Below are 27,102 nucleotides of genomic sequence, written 5' to 3' on the forward strand. Positions count from 1 at the left end.
TCAAAAACATTGCTTCAATCCGAAATTATTGCATTCCTGCGACAACGTATGTCAATGTCAATCTGTATTATCAACAATTATCACAAATTCCAGTAACCGAAATAATATTATATGTGTGAAATATAGAATTTTAGGTTGACATTTTTAGAAGGACAGTGGACCCCTTGACCATACCCATCCCTCTCCTCTCCTTCTCGTCCATGATGTCGAAGAAGGACAAAGAGGACTTTCATAATCACTGATATTTAGTGTAAATACAAAATATCACTTGGTAGTTTGCTTTTGCCCCAGTGTGATTTGATTTTTTAAAATTTTGATTTGGCGATTTAAGTCCACTTCATGAACAGTAATGCTAATCGGGACAGTTTAAAGTTGGATCCGAACCACTTGTATCTCCACCGGGTATCGAACCCGGAATCCCTTGATTATAAGGCGGCGACGCTACTAACACCGCCATCGTTCCCCAGTGTGACTGGACACCTTCAGAGTAAGATAGACCCGATTAGGCGACTTAGCTCTTTTCTGTCAATTGAATATGGCAACACTGGTATGTTTCCTGTAAGGATCACCGGCAACTGCGCCGGCTAAACAGCCCGCCTCCTCCTCCCGCCATAACAGTCTTTACCGCTACGCCAAGTCTTCCTTTGGTGGGCTCAGGGTCCTTCCCTCATGTTGCCTGTGGAGCGTACCGGATCAGTCCTCCTCCACTTTTGCCGGTGTCAGAAAAAATGTCAGTCTGCAATGTTTACTTTACGACAATATTACCAGTTTATGTACGTAATAATATTTTAAGACAGGTTCTTCAATTCTTTATATTTTAGTGTTACCTGCGGTAACAGCGGCTACATGCACGCCACGCCTCTGCATGAATGGTTGATTCACATCTTTACATGAATGGTTGATTCACATCTTTACACGTATGGTTGATTCACATCTTTACACGTATGGTTGATTCACATCTTTACACGGATGGTTGATTCACATCTTTACACGGATGGTTGATTCACATCTTTACACGGATGGTTGATTCACATCTTTACACGGATGGTTGATTCACATCTTTACACGGATGGTTGATTCACATCTTTACACGGATGGTTGATTCACATCTTTACACGGATGGTTGATTCACATCTTTACACGGATGGTTGATTCACATCTTTACACGGATGGTTGATTCACATCTTTACACGGATGGTTGATTCAAATCTTTACACGGATGGTTGATTCAAATCTTTACACGGATGGTTGATTCAAATCTTTGCACGGATGGTTGATTCAAATCTTTGCACGGATGGTTGATTCAAATCTTTGCACGGATGGTTCATTCACATGTTTAATCAGTGAATGCAACCAAGTGACTCCAGTGGGTATTAACCTTTAGTCACCGGACAGGAAGTCTGCTTCCCAGCACGACGTGGTAATAATTAATGCACCATTTCTTGAAAACTACACATGATATTTCAGTTCCATCTATTTTTGTTCATTTGCGTAGAAATGAAGATATGACATACTTGAATTGCGAAACAATATTACCATTGTTGTTATTAACATTATTATAGTTAGTATTGTATTGAAAAGGTTATTTCTTTCCCTCTGAGTATTATGGTATATATCGTATAGAATATGCTATAACTCCACAATCACCGCTTTTTGCTGATGATTGCCTGTCTTTTCGAAAAAAGAGAAAGACTATTTACGACAATTAGTTCTCGAGCAAGTTTGAAAAGTGCATCTGTGAAAGTTCCCATCCTGAGAGGTTATCCATGTGCACAATGCTCCTTTGTCTTAAGGTTAAGGCTTTTCCTTTATGAAAGCACATTGGCTAACCCTTCAGAGTGCCACTTTCCCTAGAAACTGGTGTGTAGTATCTTTTGGGTCCTTTTATCTTCATAGTGCAGGCGTGGGTTGTACTTCAAAATGATAAAAATTTAGCTTCATTAAATACTTGGTGAAAAAATGTTTACCTCCACAAATACAGATTTTCGTGGCAACATGAAAATCACTTTAGGAGACTGTTCCGTCATTTTCAATATTGTTGAAGGGGACTTCCGAGTTTAAATATAGTCACAGCAGCATGGCGAATTGCGAAAATTTGCCACCACACCAGAAATTATGCAAAATATGCATTATTGGAGCATCATTGGCTAGAGGTGTCTGAAATTGCTAAAGATATAGGCATTTCAATTGTGTGCACATTTCACAATTTGATGAAAGAAATGTGTATGAAGAAAATAGCAATTGTAGCTTTCCTGGCGACTTCATTCGAACAAGTGTTCTTGTGTTAACAATCAGGTTAATTCGATGTTAGTCCAATGTTTTGAGTGCATACATTCCTCTTATCAAGGAATGTTGAATTTGAGGCCAAGTATAAGGTTAAATATGTGAGCATGAAATGGTGGAGTTTAGACTCTGTCCTGTGATTGGTTCACTCTGAAGCCCAGCTTTTATTGGCCGAACCCACTTCTCCATAAAAGCACCGCCAGAACCAATAAAGCACCAACCTCCAGAGCAAACAAATCATAGGACAGTGTCTAAACTACTGGCACTTGGTCTCCAAATCAAAATTTCCTGGTGATGAGAACAATGTGTGCACTCAAAACGTTAGATACTAACGTTGAATTAACCTGTCTGGTATCCTGAGAGCACTTGTTCAAATGTATGAAAGGTATTTGCAAGGTCTGTTGATACCTGATCAGAGAGAAATATAATGCAAATTTCTGAGCAAAGTTTGACCCATCTTCAGTGAAATCTAAATAATTTTGTGCATTCGTCTATAACTACTATACATTAGAAACAAAACAAGTCAGAATTAGTAAATAACCCCATGGTGCAAGAGCCCGTGAGAGCCAGAGTATTTACCAACTGCCGGCCTCACTCCCACCTGCGGAGGTGGCAGATCATCCAACCACTTAGAGGATGACGTGTGGTCAGCATGACAAACCCCCAGCCACTGTTGTAAGTTTCCATGAGACTGTTACGCTACTCATTCATAGCTCCACAGTTTCCTCACTATGGACACCGGTCCACACAGGCCAAAACCTCAGGAGAAAAATTGTTACGCTTCCCCTAGGAGACTTGAACCTGCACACATCCCGTAGCCAGAGCCCAAAGCATGAAGCCTTAGACCACATGGCCATGGTGTGGAGAAGTCCAAACAGTGGTAACTCATTATTCACTACCACGATAGAAATCCTCTGTAAAGTCTGCTTGAAAATCAATCCTGTCAATTGAATGTGCTTCATTTGGTTCCATGATTATTGGACAATGCTATAAGCTAATCTTTTGAACCAAATCAATGGAAGGCCAGAGTGCAAAGGATGACACTTTCCAAAGTTAAAAGAAGGGGCGGATCCTGGAATATGCCTATTCATATTTGCACAGGTGTGAATTCCTCACTTTAGTAAACAATAAGCATTTCATGAAATATAAGAAACCGTTTACTTATGTTATGGGAGATTGTTCCGTTTGTAAAAGCAATGTTTCGGGGGTCTACTGTTCCCTTCTTCAGGCTCCTTCTTTGGCACATATTATTACAACATGGCGTGTCAATTTACGTTGAACAAGGAATAAGGTAAAAGGTTTCAATTGGTAAAAGAATTGTTAAAAATTTGCCCATGCCTCAATAAAACTTTCCATGCCCATTTCATCCTTCATAGAAGCTTCCGAAAACTTATAAAGGTCGAAACTTAAAACTGTTAAAATGCACTCTCCTCAGTCACCTGTATTGGTACCCGGTTGTCTTTCTTGTGGAATGCAGGAAGTTCATTCAATGCTATTCCCCCTCCCCTCCACCGTATCCTTATGTCATTTCCAACTCGAAATCCTGTGTTGCCTGGACTGAGCGGATTGCTTCCATCATGAAATCTTATTTTATTTTTCTTACCTACCTCCCACCTTTTAAACATCTTTATCCATATTTCATCTAGGTTCCCGTCATCCCTCTTTAATTTATTATTCCTTTAATTGCATATATTAGCGGCCTCGTATAAGTTTCTATTTATTTGTTTATTTTCTCTTCTAATGACCTCCTTTTTCTTAATTTTATGTTGTTTTTCTATAATGTGTTTGCAGGGTGGCGACAGACCTGGAAAAGTCAGGGAAGAGGTAAAAAAAAGTCAGGGAAATGTCAGTGAATTTAGTCTTTATTGACTTTTCTTTTTCATGGAATGAATGTGCGAGTCGTTTGCTTTGAAAGATGTTGTATGTAGAGCTGCATGGGAACAGGAAATGTTGTTGCTAAATCTCTGGCCCCTTTTATGCACAACACAACCACAGCACCAAAACAGAAACCAGTGTTGGGGGGGGAGGAAAGGGAGACAGAAAAATTTCCGGAGGGGCAGAAAAATTTGATAAGCCTCTAAATATCATGTGGAAAATGCATTGAATTATCATTTTTCTTGTCTGTATGGAAGTAGTAAGGGGGCAGAACAGTCAACAGATGGAGGGAAGGGGGTTAGATGCATTACCACTGTGGCACTGTCTGATAGTTGGTGGGCGCCGTAGCATGGCATTTTGTCGGACATTCTGAAGGAACATGGAAACAAAAATGGCGCTATGAAACCCTGTAATTTTTTTAATGTCGTGCTACAGCATTTGTCGGATGAACATTTAGGCTCCATTGATGCATACAATTTTTGTCAGATATCGCCGTCTAACTAATGTTGAACTTCGACAAAATGTTCACTACAACATGCGACAAAAATCGCATGCATGGCATTCTTATGGAATTGATTTTTGTTGGATGTCGTCGGACTGCAACATCTGACAAAAATTCCTTGCGTAAACAGAGCCTTGTACATCAGTGTTTCATTGAACAAACTTTTTGGCTCCTTATATGCATGCGATTTTTGTCTAACGTAGCAGTTCGATACCTGTCATTCTGCGAAATACGACAAAATCACATGCATTGCGCTCTCATGAATCCTATGCTTGGATGTTCTGAGTATGACATTTTTTGTCATTTACGACGTTTATCAGATGCAACATCCATCAAAAATGGAGCCTTAGTCTGCTGCACCACTGTAAATGTGCTGCTGGAATTTTATTACTCTTCTGGCTCACTTAAATCTTATTCAATGTAGAAAAGCGCACGAAGGTTTTCTTTCATCATCCAGGCGTAATACTGGTTTTGCACAGGTTAATACTTGTTTACAATGACATGTCAAGAAGAATCTAAGAAAACGTGATATATATATGTTGAATAATGTCATGAAAAAGTAAAACCGAAATCTGCATTGGTAAACGTCATATAAATTTGACAAGTGCATGATGCTCCCAACCTAAAGTTTTCTGCAACATTCGTGTTTCAATTCACCCCCCCCCTTTTTTTTTTGGTCCTGTCTGTTTAAACTTGTGGAATACCCAATGTTATGAAATAAAATTATAATAAATACATAAATGTTTTAATATCATAATTACTCTAATCATTCAATCCTAAGAGCATATCACTTTCTTGTGTAATTGCCGTTTCTCTGCCAGACCTGCTAAATTTTCACTTTTCATCTAGTGATTTATATGAGGGGCATCCATACATCCATAAAGTAAGTTCCAATTAGTAGGGACCTTGATTTTTCGCAAACGCGATAATAGTGAAATATGTCAATTGCTGCGAAGTAGTGTTTATGAATGTGCAGTGATGTGTGGACACATTTTCACCCATTTCAAATAGCGAAATAACGAGAACTTGACAGTAAATGCGAATTGTTTGATTTTTTGTCGCAAATTTTATAAATTGCTTAAACAATGAAAAATACCTCGAAATCCAACATTCATATCTTTTTTAGGCTTAAAAAAAACAAAATGTGCCGTGTGCGGCATCCCAAAAAGTTGGAACCGGGATCGGGGAATAAAATGTTCCGTCCATATTCAGACTTCGGGAAATTTCTTCCCAACTTCCCGAGCAGTCGAGAATTACCGAACGATCATTTTAAAAAGTCGTTAATTCTAGTCGTTTTCTGCATTGTAAGTGTCTGAAACTTATCGGAAATTGTTAGTTTTTATTCCAGAAATGCAAAAGCAATCACTTAAGGTGAAAATGACGTGTAGAATTTGAGATTTCCAGAGCTTTGGGAAATTTCGAACATTTCCCAATGAATTTTTCTCATCCCAAATGGCGGGATTTAATAAATTTCCCATCCCGACCAAAAGGATTCTGTCTTGCACACCCCTAGAAAACTATAATGCATGTTGTATGTGGAATAATTCCGACAGCCACATTCAATCAAATATTTCCCAGGATTTTCTCAACTTCTATCAGAACAATTTGCACCACAGAGAAAAGTAGCAGGGTTCATACAGAAGCTGCAACATCAGTATTTGTCATGCAAGAAGTGTTTTGAATCACCGACCTAAGTGGTGCGATTTTGGTGGATATCGAGTGCTCATCTACCACCACAGGGAAGTTGTAACATCCACATTTGTCGAGTGAGAAATAATGCAAAATAACATCCTCAAAAATCGGATCCAATATATCAAACTGACACGAAAATATGTACACCACATGACCTATGATTTGAAACAGTAGTTAAAACACCATGACGATATAATTTTATGTAAATTTGGCACAAAATGTGCTAAAATGAAAATGTGAATTTTGGGAAAAATAACACTGAATAGTAAAAAAATATATAAAAAAAATAATAACACCAATTTGGAAGAAAAATAAAAGATCAAGGTCAAGAATATCAGTAGTAATTAAAAGCATTTGTTACAGTGACTCCTAATCTAATTTTAGTCATAATCACCACTGTTCTGGCATTGGTTGTAGCATGACACTAAATTTTGTGTGCCCATGGCATATGTGTCTAACAGCAAAGACTATCTGTCTGTACTGCAGTGTAGCTGTAGAAACCTTGTACTGCCAGAAATCTCTTCAGCTGATCAAAGAGATGAAAGTGGGTACATGCAAGGCCAGGACTGTACAGGGAGTGGTCCAAGATCTCTCACTTGAAATGATAAAAGAGCATGCATGTACTTGGCTGTATGGGGTCGTGCACATTGAATTGGCCTTTATCCTCTGATCATTCTATCGCTCATGATGTGTGGACTGTACACTTCACATGATTGCTGGTGGCTCTATGCCGGAATATGAGTGTGCAAAATTCTGATTACCACACATACCTTGCAACCGGTGGGAGACTATATGAGAGCTGCCATCATTAATCTAGAGCTGGCTTAAAACGGCTGTTTTTTACTGTACCAGATTACAGCCACATAACACTTCTTCCTGCCTGCATATGCATGTTGCGCTCCTACCACTAGCGTTGCGTACAGGTGCCATTGGAACTTTTTTTCTGGATGCCCCATGTACATAAACTTTCTGAAGCTGTTATTAACAGCGTTCCTCTTTTAATATTTGATTAGCTATAGTGCAGAAGGCCTTAGAAGATCGCTTCGCGGGCTTACAGCAGACAACAATATGGGTGTGTGTGTGCGAGAACCAATCAGGTCCGCGAATGAGCGAGCCCGGTTGCTACAGCTAACTCGCTGCACCCTCCTGGAAGGGTGAATGACCTCTGCCTCTTGCTACCTCGGCCTGTTTGTTCGGCTGAGGAGCAGACGACACGAGAGTATCGGCAATAGTGTGAGAGCGACGTCTGCTGTTAGCCCGCGAAACGCTCTTTCTAAGGCCTTCTGCACTATAAATCACCATTACAATGCAGTAGATTCCCCTTCCAAAAATTGCTTTCATTTAATTTTTAATACATATATACCCTTTTCGCCAGTAATAATGGTATAACTACATGTTGGCAGTTTCACAGTACTTCACTTGGATATACTGTGAATGTTTGTACTGAAGGAGAAATCCCATTGATAAGGCACGGAAATCTGACACTTTGTTTTGTATGACTCAATTGTTTCACTTGTGTGCAAGGGTTAAGTTGTTTGCTTTACATAGAAAATAGAAGTAGGTTCGTGCATTGAAAAATGAGTCTGCACTCATGGTTCTTGCAAGCAGAGGGTTCCAAATCTCAGTGGAAATATCACCATATAATAATGAGAAAAAGCTAGAGATTGTAAAATTACAAAATTCATTTTTTCATCAATCACTTCACTCTAATCTCATTTAGTCGTAGCTTTAAAAATAATCAAATATTGTATTGAAAAACTGGCTGCAAATGAAAAAATCCCATAATTTCTCCCTAGCTTGTGAATAGTAATAATTTTCCAAATTCACTTTTTGGCAGTTTGAATGCAAATCGTAGAGAAATGAAGTCAAATTCGTGGAAGCTAATATAGGCAGAGGAGATGCGACGATGATCAAGCAAAGTAATAAAAAATATTGCTTTTTATATATTTTAGAGAAGCAGTAAAAATAATAAGTCTGAATACTCGCATATTTGTGCGAAATAAGCCAAGCGACAGCATGAAACAGCTCGAAATATGCAAGAGATTCGCTAATCTTAGTGCATCGAAATGAGGACCCAGTACTACCCCTCGTGCTGAACCCTCCCGCCAAGTTTCCTATTGAAAACTATGGTGTTTGTTGGCCCAGCTCATCGCAGAATGGTGTGAATCTCTCTGCTCTCTGCCAGTGCCGAGAACAGCGGAACGCTTCTGAGCAGGCAGACATGTCCAAGGACCTGTACCTTCCCAAGACTACTAGAAGGAAAGGCTGGGGTCAGACATGCCTCTTTTCGCGACTACCGCGGGTGTGACGTCATGGGCGGACAAAACCCAGCTGAGTCTTTACCCCATACGGAAAGAAACGTGGAAAGGCTGATTTGTTTTGTTCTTTTCGCTCCTTCTTTCTTGTATTTCTGGATTGTTGGGTTCAGGGTGCGAAATCCTGGAGGGGACGAGGGAGATTCCCCCCCCCCCACCAACAATCTTGGCCACAAAAAAAAAAACACCAAAAATTTCCCCTAGGAAAGAGTTTTTGTTATAACAATGAAAAGATAAGCAATTACTTTTAATTTCAAATATACTTTACTAAGAATAATATTGAAAACACACACAAATTAGTGTATTTGTGAGTGTTGAATGCTTTCTGTCTCAAGAGATCATTAACAATTCTACATCAATACGCACAGTAAAAGTAAAACAAGAATGCAAAACAATAATAACTATGAAATCTAATTGATTTATATTAACATAGTGCACAAACTAAACAAAAACTTACACATAGTAAAACCACTTCAACTATGTCATAATTTATTAACATCTTGAACCGGTTAGTAATGGAATTAGTTAGCTGCTTTACACTATCTGATATGTATGAAAGTAACAAATTAATTTCTAATTAATAATCACAATAATTATTTTAATTGAGTAATTTATTTTTACTTTTAATAACATTACAAATATGTACATCGTATAATTCACACATATGTTTGTGGGGAGGGGGGTTGTAGGTTTAGAACTTTCTCCCCCTCACCAGTTTTCGATGATTTTGCACCCTGGTGGGTTGTGAGGTGTTGCAGTTCACAATGCCTTCAGTGAGGTGTTGTGACGTGTCATGATCTCCGATGAGAAAATAAAAACAGAGGGCGACAATATATAACTGAACACATCGCATCTAACGAGACTTGTTAGTGGATTGCGATACCAGTAGTCTCATTACACAACATCAGGCTACCATACACTTCAAAATACACAACTTGCTAATTATATACGAGTGATGCTTAAATGACAACGTAGTTCAACTTCCGTCCTCCATTGTTCTATTATTTATTCAGTCAAATTTTCATCACAATCCCCCCCCCCCTCAAAGTTAAGTGGACTCAACCAGCTTTCACATACCCGCCTGTGCGCACCCCTGTTCGACATTCTATTGATTATATATACGTATAAGTATATAAAGTGACCCTCGACTTTCTTCAGTTCTGTGTCTCAAGTTTTCGTTCAGTGAAAAGTTTTTTAAAGTGTTTGTTACATAATAGACACGGAACTTCCTCACATTCCTCCCTGTGTAGTTCAAAGATTCATAAGACTCAGAATTGTAATCTGAATAAGAAAAATTAATTAAGAAAGAAATACCAATAGTCGAAGCAAAGTTACCAAATTTGAAGAAGTTAAGTGAAAACAGCTCCTCTCTCACTCCTAAAAGAGAGCAATAGATGAGATTGTTTTCTTTTACATATTCAACTTATCCATAATTTTGGCTTTCTGCCTTTCTTTATTTAACAAAATTATTTTACGCATTCAACATATATTTTTCTTTCTGCCCTAACAAAACACATTACTAGGTGTATTAACCCCAATTTTACATGAAACTAATGCTTCACAGAGGAATGTGACGACATATAAACTACCGATAAAATGTGTGCGTAAATGGCTGTGTAATCCAACTGTAAGGACATATGTTATGTCGGATCCTAAGTAAGTCTGTGTATTCACTCCCAATTAGCTTTTGGGCATAATTACGGCTCTTTTTTGTTCATAATTACTGCTTTGATTCGGCTGCGAAACCGGAGCGTAGAGCGACCTGTCCGCGCGTGACGTCACACCTGACGTCAAGGACCACGTGATCAGGCATGGCCCCAGCCTTCTCCTCTACTAGTCTTGGTACTTTCCCCCACTCTTAAAGGTCTGGGTCATAACAGGCCCTTTTTTTCAGCCCCAATCCCCATGTTTACAGCCACGGCAGGGTTTGTCTGGAGTCAAGATTCTTCAGAGTGTCCAGTGGCATGCTCAAGGAGGGGTGGTGAGGATCATAATTCTGTTTAGGCTGAATATTCTTTGAAAAAAGAATAAGAAAGAAAAGACAGGAAAAGATTGCAAAATGAGGACTTCAGGAATGACTACTAAAAAGTAAGTCACCCTCCCCCTCCTCTTCGAAAATCCTGGGCACACCACTCGAATGTCTGCTATTTCCACTTGTTAAGAGGAAAAGCACACATTGAACGATATGAATATGCTTTTCATTATCAAAACAACATTTGGCAGCGATCCATAAAGGTACTTCTTATCTTTAAACACGACAATTGAGGTTTGCATTTCAGTTTCCATCATATTTAATAATTCTAGTCGTATGGAATAGAATTGTGTCTTTTGTAGTCGTAAGGTCTGTGGTGTGAGCTTTTACATTGAATTGGCAGTGACTTTGGCGTTTATTGCAGATAAATATTGTGCTGCCCCTCTGTTGAAAGATTGACCCTGACGTTTGGTAAATCTTGCGATGACTACGTGAAAATGTCACGCTTCGCCACTGAATATAGGTACTTAATATACCTGGATCTGTATGACATTCTTATTTCGATTTGCAAAAACATGAATTTAGTTTATAATTGTCAGGGAAAAATTCTAATTTTTGTTCTGGAAAACCTGGAAAAATTGGGGAATTTCATTTCTGCTTGTCTGTAGCCAACCTGGTTTGGAAATGGCGTGAGGTTACGGTGGAGGGGAGGGGAACAACGTAGGAGAGGAATAGCCTCGAATGAACTTCCTGCATTCCACAAGAAAGAAAATCTGGTACCAATACAGGTGACTGAGGAGAGTGCATTTTAACAGTTTTAAGTTTCGACCTTTATATGTTTTCGAAGGCTTTTATGAAGGATGAAATGGGCATGCAAAGTTTTATTGAAGCATGGGCAAGTTTTTAACAATTCTTTTACCAATTGAAACCTTTTACCTTATTCCTTGTTCAACGTAATTTGCAGTGATCAGAACACTACATTTTATAAGTAGCTTCGCTACAACTACAGCTACTCTTCCAAAATGTAGCTTCGCTACAGCTACAACTACATTTACCAAAAAGTAGCTCGCTACGCTACTCCTGTTCGCTACTCGCTACTTCGCTACTTTTGCGCTACTTCTGTATTAAAAACTTAAAACAACCATATGGCTATTCAAAAGAAGCCCTAGTATAATAGTTGTACGTACTGAAAAAATAGATTCTGTTATTTATTACCATGATTCCCTTCATTCTATAATTTCCATAGCAGTGTTACTTCAGTTACATAATTTTAATAAAGTGTTTGAGAATAAAGTACCTTTGTAAGTGGCATATCAATCCAAAAAACTAGGTCTTACACTTACACGTATCAGTGATGTTCTGATTGTCATTTGAAAAATATTTATGTGACAGACTTCTTTTTAAAATTAGTTGGAAGAATATCACATGTATCGAAATTAACTAGAACGTGTTGCACAAAATGGGAATAAGATAAAAATGTGATATCTTCTTAACTTAAACAGAATGTTATTTGGGGGATGGCGGATATTTGCTCGAACCTTGAGGATAGCTGGGGGATGCTTCTAATGGTATAAATTAGAAACAGGTGGAACAATGCTTTACGTAAGTCTTTCTGTTGAAAATGCTTCCCCGAAGACACAGTGGAAATTGTAATTGTCACCTTGTATTCAAATTGCCCCAGGTTCGATACCTGGCGGAGGGCACATGGTGGTTCGTATCAGTCTCGATCAGCTGAGTTGTGCATAAAGTTGACTCAAAACAAACACTAGGAAAGACTCCTAGTTGGGAAGATGGGATCCTCCTGCTCCTCCATTCCCCACTCATCATTCTTCCCCATTCTCACAATTAGCCAAAAGTGGCAGAAAACGGCCATAGATAAGAAAATAACTAAATAAACAATGCATCCTCATTGCCATGATTAGAAAAAGTTACAGGAAAGGGACGCAAAAGTATGAAAAATACATAAATTTGAAAACTGTGTATTTTAACAAAAAAATGTCATTTCTGCAGGAAAGTCAATAACTTGTACGTTTTTTTTACAATATGATAAAATATATTGAGGAAACTGATGTGTAAACCCGAGTGTTCTAAACATATTGTAATTTTCAAATTTGCGAACAAATATCATGACCAAAATAATTGTAATTCCAGAAACAATCGTTCTTGTAACAATAATTTCCTGTCGGTGTGATCCTATACACTGACAATGATCAATGCTGTTAACGTACTGAACCATTGATTGCTGGTACTATTGCTTTGTCAGATTAGTAGAAAATGGATCGCCCGTTTTTGCACTGTAAGTTGTGTTTTACACAGTAATTATCGATATTTTGCTGTCTGTTACACCATCGATATCCACAGGATTTGTTCCAGGGGTGGCACAAACGGGGAATTTTTTCCTGGCGGTGTAGCAAATGCGGCATGATTCTCCCCAAAATAGCGATGCAGCTAAAATAAATGGCTATTAGCCTGAATATATTCATATAGGCCAGTTAGTTATCTGGATATTAGAATTATTCAGATGCTAATGAAATAAATTACGCAGCTATTTATAATCTGCGATATAAAGATATTTATAATCTAGATTATCTGTATTTGCATGTAATGGACTTTGTCTTTTTGAGTCTCTTGGAAAAGTAAGCAATATTGTCATTTATTTTTGACACCGTTGCCACATTAAAAAATTACCTCAAAATGCTGAGAAAAAATGTAGCTGTAGCGAAATTTTCGCTACAACTACAGGAATTTTGTAGCTTCGCTACCGCTACAACTACAATTTAAAAAATGTAGTGCCGCTACAGCTACCGCTACAAATTTTGTAGCTAGCTACAGTAGCGACGCTACAAGTAGCCCGCTACTTCCGACCACTGGTAATTTGACACGGCATGTTGCAACAATACGTGCCAAAGAAGGAGCCTGAAGAAGAACAGTAGACCCCTGAAACGTTGCTTTTACAGACCGAACATACTCACATAACATAAGTAAACGTTTTTTTATATTTTATGAAATACTTATGGAATATGCCTGCCTCCACCTGCATACATTCGAGGGCACCTAAAAAGATCAGATCGTCTTTTCCAAGGAATATCGGTTCCGCTGTTTTCTTTTGCTCGGGACTTTATTTGGTTCAAAGATTATATGTAGATTCAGTCCTGCAAGTGACAATGTAATCTGCACGATCTGATACCGGGATTGTTCTGTAGTCCGGAATTGCTTTTAAAATACATCTATACATAAATTTTTACATAAAAAAAGGTTCATAAGTGCTCAGTGTGACCCCCTATGGACGCTCGGCATATGTCCATACGGTAGGAGAATTCGTCCCATACAGATGCAAGCATGTCTGGAGTCACTGCTGCCACTGCTGCTGTAATCAGATTTCACAGTAGTTGAAGTGGAGGCACATAAACAGTGTCTATAATGTACCCCCACAAGAAAAAAATCCACACAGTGAGGTTGGGCAACCTAGGAGGCCATGCATGCAACTCCTTATCCTTTGGACCCTTACGGCCTATCCATCTCCATCGTTGAGGAAGTGTGTTGTTCAGATATCTTCGAACATCCCGGTGCCAATGCGATGGAGCTCCATCCTGTTGCAAAATGTGACTGTTCATCTTCCCACTTAGATGAGAAGTTGCCTCATCACTTCACCAGTCGTGACAGAAAATGTTTGTCCTCTGCTTCCCTGCTGAGGATAAAATTACAAATCTCTACATGGCATACCTTGTCACCATTGCGGAGGGCTTGCAGTAGTTGAATCTTATAAGGTTTAAACATCAGAGGTCGCCGCAATACACGCCACACAATGGTAGGGGGAATCGTCAGTTCTGTACTCGCACGAGTGGACTTTTTCGGAATGGAAAGAAGCTTTGTCGAATGTGCTCCTCATGTTCGTCAGAAACACGAGGATGGCCTGTTGATTTCCCTTTGCACAGACAACCTGGGTCTTTCAACTGTTTGTGCCAACGTCGAATACTCTGTGCAGTAGGAGGTTCAACACCATACTGTCGCCGAAATTCACGCTGCATTGTTGTAACAGATTCACACACTTCAAAGGGCAGTACACAGAAAGCTTTTTGTTGAGACATCTTCATCTTCATTGAATCTGATGCGAGTGCATGCGCTACTGCCCCCTGCCAGCAATCATGTGAAACTCACGAATATCCTCTTCCTAACAGTACGTTGATGGGTTTTAGCGAATGGTTACTGAGTTAAATGACTTCGAAATCTGATGATTCTTTTTGAAACACTGTGTATTACATGATTATTATTTTTATAAAGTTTTTTACTATTATGAGGTGCATTCAATTTCTAAGGTCTAAGGTCTCCTGATTTCTTTTAAAATATGTACTGGCCTCAGAAAGTTGAAACTGCCTTCACTTCTCAGCATTATCACTCTCTAGACGTACACATTTTTCACATGGTGACGCCACGATAGCATGGTGTCTGCACACATTTCTTTAGGAGTCTGTTTCGTATACTGAATGCAGATGTAAGAGCGGAACGGCATGAAAATGTATGATCACAGAGACAGACTGTCATGGAGTGTTGGAAAAGACCAAAAATCGCTGGGTGCGAGGTCAGGTGAACATGGACGAAATCACTTCAAATTTGTTTTTCGTGAAAAACATGTGGACAATGGCTGACCTATGAGGAGGTGCATTGTCCTGAGGAAGAACACACCTGCAGCCTTTTCCGGCCTTTTCTCTCGCAACTTGGTCCTCAAAAAAGCTTCATAGCTTATACCCGCAATTGTGGTACCCTTAGGATAGCAATGCGAGAGTATAAAGCCTTCATTGTCCTAAAACATCATTTTTTCATGACTGGCAGTAACTGGTTCGTGGTCGAGGCTCCTTGGATTTGTTTTCACACGACTTTCGGCCTTCCTTGAACTGTCGCACCCAGGAACGCATATTTTTCACATCCATGACGCCACCAGAGCATGTCTCAGCCAATTGAAGATTAATATCCATAGGTATTACACACAGGTGAAGAAAATAGATAATAACACGCTGTTCTTTCAATGTAAACGATCCCATTTCCAGTACCGAAAACACGTCTGAAGCTATGAGCCAGACCATGCTGCCATCTGGTATCATCAGCCGTCAGGAATGGATACTTCTTCTCAAACAACTCTTACGTTTATAACTGCTTCTGTTCATGATAGAAAATTAGGAGACCTTAGAACTTGAATGCACCTCGTATTTTATCTTAATTATTTGTTGTAATAGATATGTCCATTGGAAGAGAGGATAATTTATTAATTTTGTAACTACATCTTGCCACCGAAGTTCCTGGGTTTGAATCAAGGTCCGGGCATGGTATAATTTGTGGGTGCTCCACACTTATTTAATCGAATAATCAGTCATGCTCATTGTCGCTGATGGTGACATCATGCCAACAGTGAACATGTCTAGCTTAGAAAAAATAAATAGAATCTCTGCCAGACATGGAATGCACCACTTATTAAAAATGAAGTAGTACAATTGAGCCATGACTGTTTCTTGCTCTGACCCTGTCAAGCAAAAGACTGTCGACTTACTTTGGCCAACGTTCCTGTTTTTGTAGGATTTCAGTTTTCAGTTCCCAAGTAATGTTAATGAATTCATGAGATACACAACACTTATAAATCCTGATTCTTCCACTTTTACACTTTATGTTCTGGTTACATTTCGATTTGACATTTGCATGCGTATCCATATAAAATCCAAATAAGTGGTTGGGATAAATTGGATGAAAGGGGAAGTAGAGATATAGGAAATGAAATTTTTAATCGTATCATTCTTTTATATAGTATATTTTGTTGGTTTGAGAATTGTTCGCATTCCAAGAATAAATGTTGGGCATCAGGATTGTCTTTACCACATGTACAGTTTTGGTGTTGTATAGTTCCTATTTTCCCTATGTGCGCTGGAGTGTGTACATGACCAGTTTGCAATCTATTAATAAACACTATAACATGTCTTGGAAGGGAATATTTGTCGAACCATGGATGTCTTGTATTAAATTCCGCAAGCCATCTGTATGTACGAGGGTCACTATTTATATTTTGAGCCTAACAATGAAAAAACAGGAATTTGGCATTGAAAACTGCTTTATTGTTTTTCGAAGTATTCTCCTTTATGGTCAATACACTTTTGCATTCGTTCGAACCATTTGTCAAAGCAGTTTTTCCAATCTTCTTGAGACACCTCCATAATATGGTTTTTGAACGCATCAATGGCGTTTTCTGCCGATGAAAATCGTTGTCCACGCAATTTATTCTTTACATTCGGGAACAAGAAGAAGTCGTTGGGTGCCAAATCAGGACTGTATGGCGGATGACCCATCAATTCGATTTTTTGACTGTTCATAAAGTCGGTTGTTAGACGAGATGTGTGACAGCTGGCATTGTCTTGATGAAGAATGATCCGACGGCGTTTTTTTGTTTTCCGTATTTGACCGAAGACCTCTGGCAAACAAATTGTTGTGTACCATTCAGAGTTGACCGTTCTACGTTCCTCTAAAGGCACAGTTGCCACATGACCAGTTTTCCCGAAAAAACAGGCGACCATTTGTTTCGATGTGTTTCGAGCGCGAACAACTTTTGTTGGATTGGGTTAATCTTGAAACACCCATACAGTCGACTGCTGTTTACGTTCTGGCTCATATGCATATATCCATGATTCGTCACCTGTTACAATCTTATATACGTCTTTTGAAGCACCACGATTGTATTTATTGAGCATTTGTTTGCACCAATTGACGCGAGCGTCTTTTTGAGTTTTTGTCAAATTGTGTGGGATCCAACGAGAACATACCTTTCTCACAGCTAAATGATCATGTAATATTTTATATATGCTGGTGGAACTAATGCCTATGGTTGCCTCAATCTCACAGTATGTCACATGACGATCTTGCAGTATTAGGTTTTGCACAGCATCAATGTTTTCTTGAACAACAACTGATTTTGGACGACCTTTGCGAATCTCGTCGGTGAGCGAATGGCGGCCACGATTAAATTTGTTATACCAGCGTTTCACAGTGCAAAGGATGGGGCTTCATCGCCAAATGTGGAAGTAAGTTGATCGATGCACTCTTGTCTTGATAATCCACGTCGAAAATCGTAAGAAATCTTCGCACGAAAATGTTCACGAGTTAATTCCATTTTATTGTTGTCGCGCAATCTCCAAGGCAACATAAACAACACAAATGAAGCTATTGACAAAACATTTGAAGTACGTTATGGTCAATAATGCCAGACGATTCTGTGCAAACGTCAAATCGCGCCTAACTTCAATCAGTGTTGCCAAGGCTCAAAATATAAATAGTGACCCTCGTATGACCTACCATCGTTAATTGTTTCTTACCTCAAATTTTCCAATGACCTGTCTTGCCAACTCGGTTGATAGAGCAATGGCATGGTGTTCTAGAGACATGGGTTCGAGTCCTGGTTGAGCCTGAAATTTTTACTAAGTGCTACAGAATTGAAATGAAACAACATAAAATTGCACTTCAGCATAATCTAGGAGTCTCCATCCATAGATTGATATGTGAAATAATGTATTAAATAGATGTAATTTCATCTTGAATTCCTCTTTTGTCACACAATACTGACACACAATTAATAAAAGGATGTCCACTTCACTGGATATTTAGATGTGCAAAAATCTTGATCATTATTTTGTGTACCCTGTGATATAATCAGAGTCAGTAAATATATTGGTAATTAAATTCAGTGATGTTTTCTGGCACAGAAACCACTGATATTGTCTAAACCCTATTTTCACATAATACAGAGGCTGATCAGCGTATGTTTGACCAAACGAGATTCCTTCCATCCGTGCTCAGAATGAACTCACCCGTCCAAGGTCGGGCACATTTGTCAGTGTAGTGTGTGAGCTGTGAGAGAGTGGTTGTGTTTTCTCACTGGGACCAATATCTCGCCCAAACTAAGCTGCTTTTCGGAGGAGTGCGTTGTATAAATTTTCCAAGTGTTTGTTTTCTCGCTTGGCCGAAAATGCCACCAAAACTAAGTTGCTTTTGGGAGGGTTATGTTATGTTGTAGCTCTTTACGACGCAAAGTTCAGTGTGCCAATGATCAGGAAGTAGTGTAAGAGCAAAGGTTGTGACATTAGTTTGACTTTAATCAAGAATGTCATTGGCAAGTATAAGGATTCCATGGCCCCAGCGTTCAGTTCTCCAACAAAGGGGATGAGAAACATGGCCATGCACACAAGCCACCACCAGTTTGCAGGTGCAAGGTGAGGCTAACAGTTTCCAAAGACATATTTAGACAATTCGCCATCTGTCTTTGGGTCAGGGGATCCTCTTGCATGGCAAATCTGCGAAGTTTCGCCAGCATACTGGTGTGTGCATGGCCATGTTCTCATCCCCTTTGTTGGAGAAGAACCGAACGCTGGGGGCCATGGAATCCTTGTACTTGCCAATGACATTCTTGATTAAAGTCAAACTAATGTCACAACCCTTGCTCTCACACTGCTTCCTGATCATTGACACACTGAACTTTGCGTCGTAAAGGGCTACAACCTAACCCTCCCAAAGGCATCTGAGTTTTGGCGGCATTTTCGACCAAGCGAGAAAACACAAACACTTAGAAAAGTTATACAACGTACTCCTCCCAAAAGCGGCTCAGTTTGGGCAGGATTCTCGGTCCAGTGAGAAAACACAACCACACTCTCACAGCTCACACACTACGCTGACAAACGTGTCTGACCAAGGTCGGGTGAGTTCATTCTGAGCCTGGGGGGAAGGAATCTCGTTTGCTCAAATATATGCTCAACAGCCTCTGTAATAATAATTTTATTTATGTACTATTAAGCCACGGTAGCTCAGTCGTTAGGACATCTGACTACCATATGAGAGACCCGGGTTCGATCCCCAGCAGAGGAGAACCGGGATGTTTTCCACCTGTTCAAGCAGCTCCGGCTCCCACCCAGCATTGTATAAAGTGGGTACCTGGAGGAATCTCTGGGGAGGTAAAGGTGGCCAGGGATGTGGTGCTGATCACATCACCCCCACCTTTGGCCGTGATCAAGAAAGTGTTGGGCCGTAACTCCATACTCCTCCCTATATGCCTTTATGGCATGGTGTAAAGCACAGGAGAGCACTTTACCTTTTTTTATGTACTCTTGGTTTTATGTTAGAGCTATCAAATCTGAATGATCCTTTGTTTTGAAATCTTGTTGAAATGTAATTCAAATTTTGTGTTTGAAGATTTACAAAGAAAATGTTTTATTTTACCTTCTAACCCTTTCTCATTCTAGGAACAATAAAAAAATATCACACTCATCGTCAGTTTGCTGACAGGAGGTACAAAGTTGAAAGTGCAAGGACTTACTTTTACTTGAATGAAGCAACCTGTGAACGCAATATGGAAAATTTCTTAAATTGCATCGAAGCAGTCGCAGGTATGTTATAAGGTTTTCATTTTTTGCTTCTATATTTGCAGTTCATTGCTTCATTTTATTGCTTCAAATTAAACAAAAAAAAATGCTGCTAATCAGAAAGTTGAAATAGTGTGAAAGTTAACTTGTGTGAATGAAAGTGGCAGGAATCAAGTGAGTGTTGATTAGTGAGACAGGTAAATTGTGCTTTAACTTGCGTTGGTTGTTGAATTAAGGAAGCTTCTGGTAGTTTTAACATTTGGGAATCTATTGTGTAATGTTCTATTACGTATAATATCGTCATTATTAACGTACAAAGCCTTAGGATGAAATGCATGTACCCGCTGTTAGTAAACTAGTAAAAAATGTTCCCTTGACTAGAATTGAACTCGGGCATACTGAGCCGTAAATAGCAACTGAGCTGTTGAGGCAGTATTGGCTTCACCACTTTTCACTTTTGCTTTTTTCTCTCGTCAAGCCTACACTTTTGTGCTGTTTCTACAATAGTACACCTATGTGTGCAACATATGATGAGGTGGGAAATGTAAATATTGTGGTCCTGTTGTGCCTTCAGCCACATTCATTTCTTGATTTTTCAGCCATCATTTTGTTGTACGAGGAACAGATGAAGGTAACTCCCAAGAATGCAGCAATCTCCTCCGAAGAACTATTTGGAGTCACTTCGACATATCTCCACTTCTAATCTTTATCAGTAAGGTGTACTCGCGTATCTCTAACCTACTGACTCTTTTTAAGAGTCAGACATGTTCCTAAGAATACATTATTTCCTCTCTCCTGTAAATAGGAAAAATTGGAGTTACATCCTTCTGCTTCTCACATAATTAGATTCTTTCTTGTATACGAGAAACTGATAATTTTAGCTATACTTTTTGCTCATAAATTTTCACATGTAATTTTCTTTTCTTTCTTTTTATTTTTTTCTGTTGATAAATGAAAATAGAATGTTATTTCTACCTTGTGTTATCAACTTAGATATAGTGACGTGTTCATTCTGTTCTATTTATGTCTTTTATTTACAATACAATTATTTTTAAAGAAATAATTATATGCATGTGTTATTTTGTATTATCATCAAAACATGCAGAGTTGAAATTTCTTCGTTGTCAAAATTTTGATGCTGACTGCAAAATGTGAATTTTTTCATCAGTAAGAGATGGCGTTAAGTAAAGGAGAGATTTTACTGGGCGAGGCTGTACCATGGAGATATAATATCATTAGGCAAGAAGAAATTCTATTGTAATTTTTATCAGAAGCTAATTATATAAATATTCGTTGCTGCAACAATGTAATACTTCTAATTAATGGCCCTTGCGGGCAACTTGAATTCTCTTTACTATTTTGTTTTTAAGCGGCCCATTGTTATTGTATTTCCACAAGGACAAGGCTGTTACCCTATAGATGTTAGAACTAGGTCTCAGCTGATACCAATGTATTAGTATTTACCAATACTGCTTGATACTTTTCTAGAGTTTGGGTATTTCGTGGGGTCAAGCACAAAAGTACCTCATGACACTTTCATAGAGTAACATAGATGCTTGGGATTCCTCGTCCTGTCCCTCTTGCCGAGAAGAAGTTCTTCTAACCAGGTTGCATATTGGACACAGCCGCATAACCAATAATCACCTGCTGCAAGCGCAGGACCCTCCTTTTTCGATATGCAATTTAAAGAAATGATAATAGCAGTCACCATTTGATTCTTTTTTTTTCTTTCTTTAAAGTTTTCCATTAGTTTTTCCATTTATCTCATAGATATTTTATTATGCAAACTTGTTAGTCAAAATATTGAATTTTATGAAATTAAATCAAGGAACTTAATGTTCACTTACACAGATGACAAAAGAACCAATGTAGATGAGTGTAGCAAAACTATTTTCATATGTTACACTGTTACCTAAACTATTAGAACTATTAATAGGAAGCCTACAGTGCATGACAATAATTGTAGTCAGATCTTAATGTAACGTAGGCTAAATTTATTATCAATTGCTTTGTTTGACGGTTGTCATTTGATTTCTCAACATTGTGCATGCATAAGTGTTGTTTATTTCCCAATTATGTACATTGTTAATTTTGTTTTCGTTTGTACACAAAGTGTCTACAAAGTTTTAAGACTGGCTTTATAAAAAGTGTAAATATGTGAGACTGGCCATAAGCCTTGGTTATTTTTCGATGCACATCCCTCCTAAGTCTACACACTTAGTGACGTCTGTACAATTGCTGGATGCCCCTGCGGATATCTTTTGGGATTGTGTTTAGATACCTCGTCACAGCTTCTTCAATTTCCAAAATGGTGTAAAAAGGTTGGCCCCTTAGGTGGGATTTGAATTTGGGGAATAAAAAGTAGTCGGCCAATGCCAATTCTGGCAAGTAAAGTGGATGGTTTAACACAATCACTTGTTTCCGTGCCAGAAACTGTCGGACAATAATTGCCTTGTGGCTTGAGGCATCGCCATGCTGCAGGAACCAAGCACGAGATTCATCCAGCTCTGGTCTCACTCATCGCAACCTCTCTAGCAAGTGCTCCAAAATGGATCTACAGACAGCTGCAATAATAATCAATCATCGACAGCAATTATCATCAGTGACTGTGCCTGGTTTTCATTCAAACATTACCGCCAGTTCTACTGGTGGAGGGACGACCCTCACTGGGATCATCTGCCACATCTTCCTGACCATCACGATGCCAAATGAAAACATTGGCACGACAAAAAGGCATCGTTGCCGTAAGCAGTTTTCAGCATTTCAATGGTTTCTGAAGGGGGTTCAGTGAGATTTACACAACTTAATCGCCACTCGTTGTTCTGTTTTCAAATGCACTCGTTCTGTTTTCAAATGCATGATGAGAGTGCACTAGTATAGAAGCTGTAAGTCACTCAATATTACACCGAATCAGACACCAATTTCACTACACACCCAATACATGTGACACTACGAAATACATGTACCAAATGGCACATTGCAGCATTTATCTTGTTACAATGTTGCCAGTCTTAAAACTTTGTAGACACAATGTGTATATAATACATTCAATTTTTGAATATATAACAGCAAATATTTCAGTGGTAGAGTAAAATATCATATAATTTTCTCTCAAACTAGTCAGCCTATTGTAGTGCTTGTAATATTGTACATTTGTTGCAAGATTTTGGATAATTTCTCAAACATTCACATGCAGTTGCTTACAAATTATACTGAAGCACCTGTGTTAATTTTTGTGGATAGCATGTTCAAAATCAACTTCTTTCAATCTATACGTATACTCATATAAACTTGAAGTTTATGAAATATTGCATCAGAGAAGCATGGTAGGCTTATTTCAGCTGACTGCTCTCTCTCTCTCTTCTCTCTCTCTCTCTCTCTCTCTCTCCCCCTCCCTCCCTCCCTCTCCACCTTATCTACCAAGGGAAAGTAAGCTCTTCTTGCCCCCCTAGTTTTGGAACCCAATTGCCGCCACTGCATGCTGGTATGGTTTAGTGTGTCATTCAGCTTACATAGTTTCTCCTATTTTGTAGATGTGTTTAAACTATCATGAAAGAAGTGATCAATGTGAAGATTAGTAAATTAGATCTTGAAGAAGCAAGGTGATAAGTTTGCATATTGGTACACAACTTCATAATTTGCTGTACTACGGAATATGCTATTCGAGTATTAGCCTCAACTGGTCGCTACAGTCAAAGAGTGAACTTCTTTTTAGGTTTCAAAGATTACCTATTTTTTATCATGATTGATTCTTATAAAATAATTAAACAGAATTTTATTTTTAAAGATAGATGTAATTCTATGACTAATAATATGATGTGGTAATCTTCATTATACTTCGAACATGTTCTTATAAATATTACACATGCTATGCGCTTGTACATATTTTTATTATTGTTCAGATAAAGGGTATAAATAAAATGGACTCACTTTCACACACAACACATGCAGGGCCGGATTAAGACTAAATTGCGCCTGATGCTTGAAATCTTCGGTGAACAATAAACACGACGACGTTATACTTACGTCACAGTGCAAAGAATAATAGTAAGTGTATAATAAGTAACGCTGTGTCTAGGTGTCCGAAATTGGGGCTTCAAATTTCATTCTAAGATTTATTTTCAGGTTAATATAGCAAAAGAAAACGGTTCGGCTTTCGGAAAATTCTTGTCTGTTTTCATCTGGGCCTATTTCAGGAATGGACCTAATGCTGCAGCATCGATAGCATCCAGCTTAATCCGGCCCTGAACACATTCAATTATGATGGTTAATATTCCAATACACATTTATTGAAAAAATTCATATTTACATAATGGCAGTCATTGAATTGCGCAAACATTGAAAACAAGTGTGTCCAAAATAATAAAATCATGAATATGGTATTTAACAATGTGTATTTTTTATTAGTAATTATTCTTGATAGTGTGCTTTGCTTGTTATCGCCAGCACTGTTATTAAATATAAATTAATCTACTGAAAAGTTTCAAAGATGGAGGGACAACGTTGAGATGGACCTAAAGGAAATCGTTAGGGATGGAAAAGAGTATATAGATCTTGCTCAAGATAGGGAAAGATGGAAGGCCTGTGTTGCTGCAGCCATGAACCTTCGGGTTTAAGAAGGCTAGAGAGTTAGTTAGTTAAAGTTTCAAGTAGAAGCGCTCCAGATTCACTTCTGAAGCTTTCATTAGACTACTACGTGATTTTACAGTTGTGTGTTTTACACTCTCAACCTCTTGGATTTTGGCCAATTTTGGTAATTGAGCATGTATTCTATTTTTATGAAACCCCCATGCATGAATTTTGGATTTAAAAAATGAAAGTTATCACATATTTAGGGATTTCAAAATATTGCTTATTTACAAACACTGTATTTCTTAAAAATGAATATATTACTATAATGAGTCTGACCTCCCCGATGGCGCAGTGGTGGCATTGTCGCCTTGTAATCAAGTGGTCCTGGTTTTGATACCCGGTGGAGGCACGTAGTGGTTCGGATCCCACTTTAAACTGTAGGTACCGTCCCGATTAGCGTTACTGTGCATAAATTGGACTTAAAACACCAACTCAATCAATCAATATTATGAGTCAAGTTAGGAAGGTGAAACTGGTCTTATTTTGACGGCAAGGGGATGGTAATACATATCATGCTAACTAAATATTTCAAACACTTTTTGACTAAGTGTTCAATGTTCAAAGTTGAGAAGCAAGAAACCCCCCCCCCCCAATCAATTTGCTAATTTTCAGATATTTGGAGCGTACGTGAGTCTACTACTACATCCTACTACAATTTGATGGTTGTGTTTTTCCATGTAGCAGGTCTGACAGTTTGCAAATGTGTGTAGTGGAATCTAAATCCCATACTACATACTACTATTTCATTCTAAAATGTGGTTTTGTGTTGGATAACATTTACAAATAACTTCCAAGTGAATACACCACAACTTCAACCATTTAAGCCCTTATTCTGTGACTTCTTCCAAAGGGTAGAAGTGTTGTTTTATTCACTTAGTTATTTGGAAATTTTTCCAACCCAAAACCTCATTTCATAATGAAATATGACACACAGTTGGCTCTACTCAAATTTGCAAATCATTGGACTTTTTCCCTCTTGTATAGAAAAACACCATGGCCAAATTGTACTAGGAAAGTAGTAAACTTTTGGAAACTCAAAATATTTGAAAATGAGCTAAATGGTTAGCTGGGCATTTTAGGCTATTTAGCTTTGAATATTGAATACATCAAACAATTCGTCCAAAAGTGTTAAAATTACTCATTTGACCAATTACATACTCGTAGTATGTATTTTTGACTCACTTCAAAAGATTCAGTATTCATGACTAAGCTATTTTTTTTTAAATCCCTAAAAGTCAAAAAGGTTTGATTTTTATCCAAAATCCTTGTAGGGGTTTCATAAAAGTAGGATTCACCATGATCACAAAAAGTGGTCAATGTTAACACCTGCTGGAATTGATGGGGAACCACTCTTAACAAAGCACTTTAGAAAATAGTTAATCTTACATATTTAATTCATAATTAGGAGAAGAGACACACAGCAGTAGGTAAATACGGAAAAACTAGTACTCACTTTATCTGCGAAACTTTGTTGAACAGTACAACAAGTTCCAACGAGGATGGTGGCAGTGGCCACTGAAATTAATAGAACATTCAAGAAAAGAACAGTTTTGCAGATAAAGTGAGTACTTGTTTCTCCGTATTTACATATTTAAATTAAAAAAAATAATATTTTGCCATGTAAGAGCAGAATTTGTGTGTTTATTGTGCCCCCTTTTTTCTTCCTTCTTTCCTTCCAATCCTATCATTTAAATAAATGATATAATGATATAAATTTTCTGCACAACTTCTATAGTGTGACCAGTAACAAAAGAACCTTCGACCAAAGGCCTTCATGCATTTTCCCCTCCACCAGTTCAAATCAAACCATAAGGAAGCCTGCTTCACTCTTTCCTCCCCTACACGTGCAAGTAGGATGCACAGGTCTTTTGCCTGTGGTTTCAGTATATCATATACAGCTAAACTCTCTAACATCTTGTTTTCTATTTGTCCTTCTCACTAAAATGTTGAGCATGTTATTTGGTAGTTGGAAACTGCTCATTCTGTCATTACATTGCTTATTTTTAGAAATTGTACAATTTCATCTGTGCAACTCTTTTCCATTTCTTTTCCTTGCTTTCCTAACAATTTGGCATGTGTTCACTTGCACGCTCTTTCACACATCTTCCAGTTTTCCCACTATATATTCTTTGTGCAGTTATTACGTGATATCACATGCACACCAGGTAGTCTTAAATTGTTGGTAGTTTCCTTTATTTTATACCAGATACAATGTTTTCTATTCCTCAAAGTAATTTGAATGCTACTATCAAAGTACACTTTTCAAATATGTTTCTTATCTGCAGGTATAGTGCATGCTAATGTGTGTTTTTTACACTGAAATTCTTCATGGACCCGTAGAAAGAAATATAATAAGTTTTGCAATATATATGATAGAAGTTGTGCAGGAAGTAGAGATTGTCATGAATAAATACCGTATTTACGAGTGTATAATGCGCACCCTGG

General features: G+C 38.3%; 1 protein-coding gene across 3 annotated transcripts in view; it reads left to right on the top strand.

The window, feature by feature from the left end:
- Nucleotides 1-27,102, top strand: part of slgA (proline dehydrogenase slgA) — a 181,687-nt gene that overhangs the window by 87,309 nt on the left and 67,276 nt on the right. For all 3 annotated transcript variants that reach the window (XM_083140096.1, XM_083140098.1, XM_083140097.1), the window contains exon 4: nucleotides 19,906-20,049. In XM_083140096.1, coding sequence (XP_082996222.1) covers nucleotides 19,906-20,049 — 144 coding nt within the window. The remainder of the gene's footprint in view (nucleotides 1-19,905; nucleotides 20,050-27,102) is intronic.

This window comes from Lepisma saccharinum, chromosome 18, assembly GCF_977018435.1.
Source record: "Lepisma saccharinum chromosome 18, izLepSacc3.1, whole genome shotgun sequence".
Lineage (NCBI taxonomy): Eukaryota > Metazoa > Arthropoda > Insecta > Zygentoma > Lepismatidae > Lepisma > Lepisma saccharinum.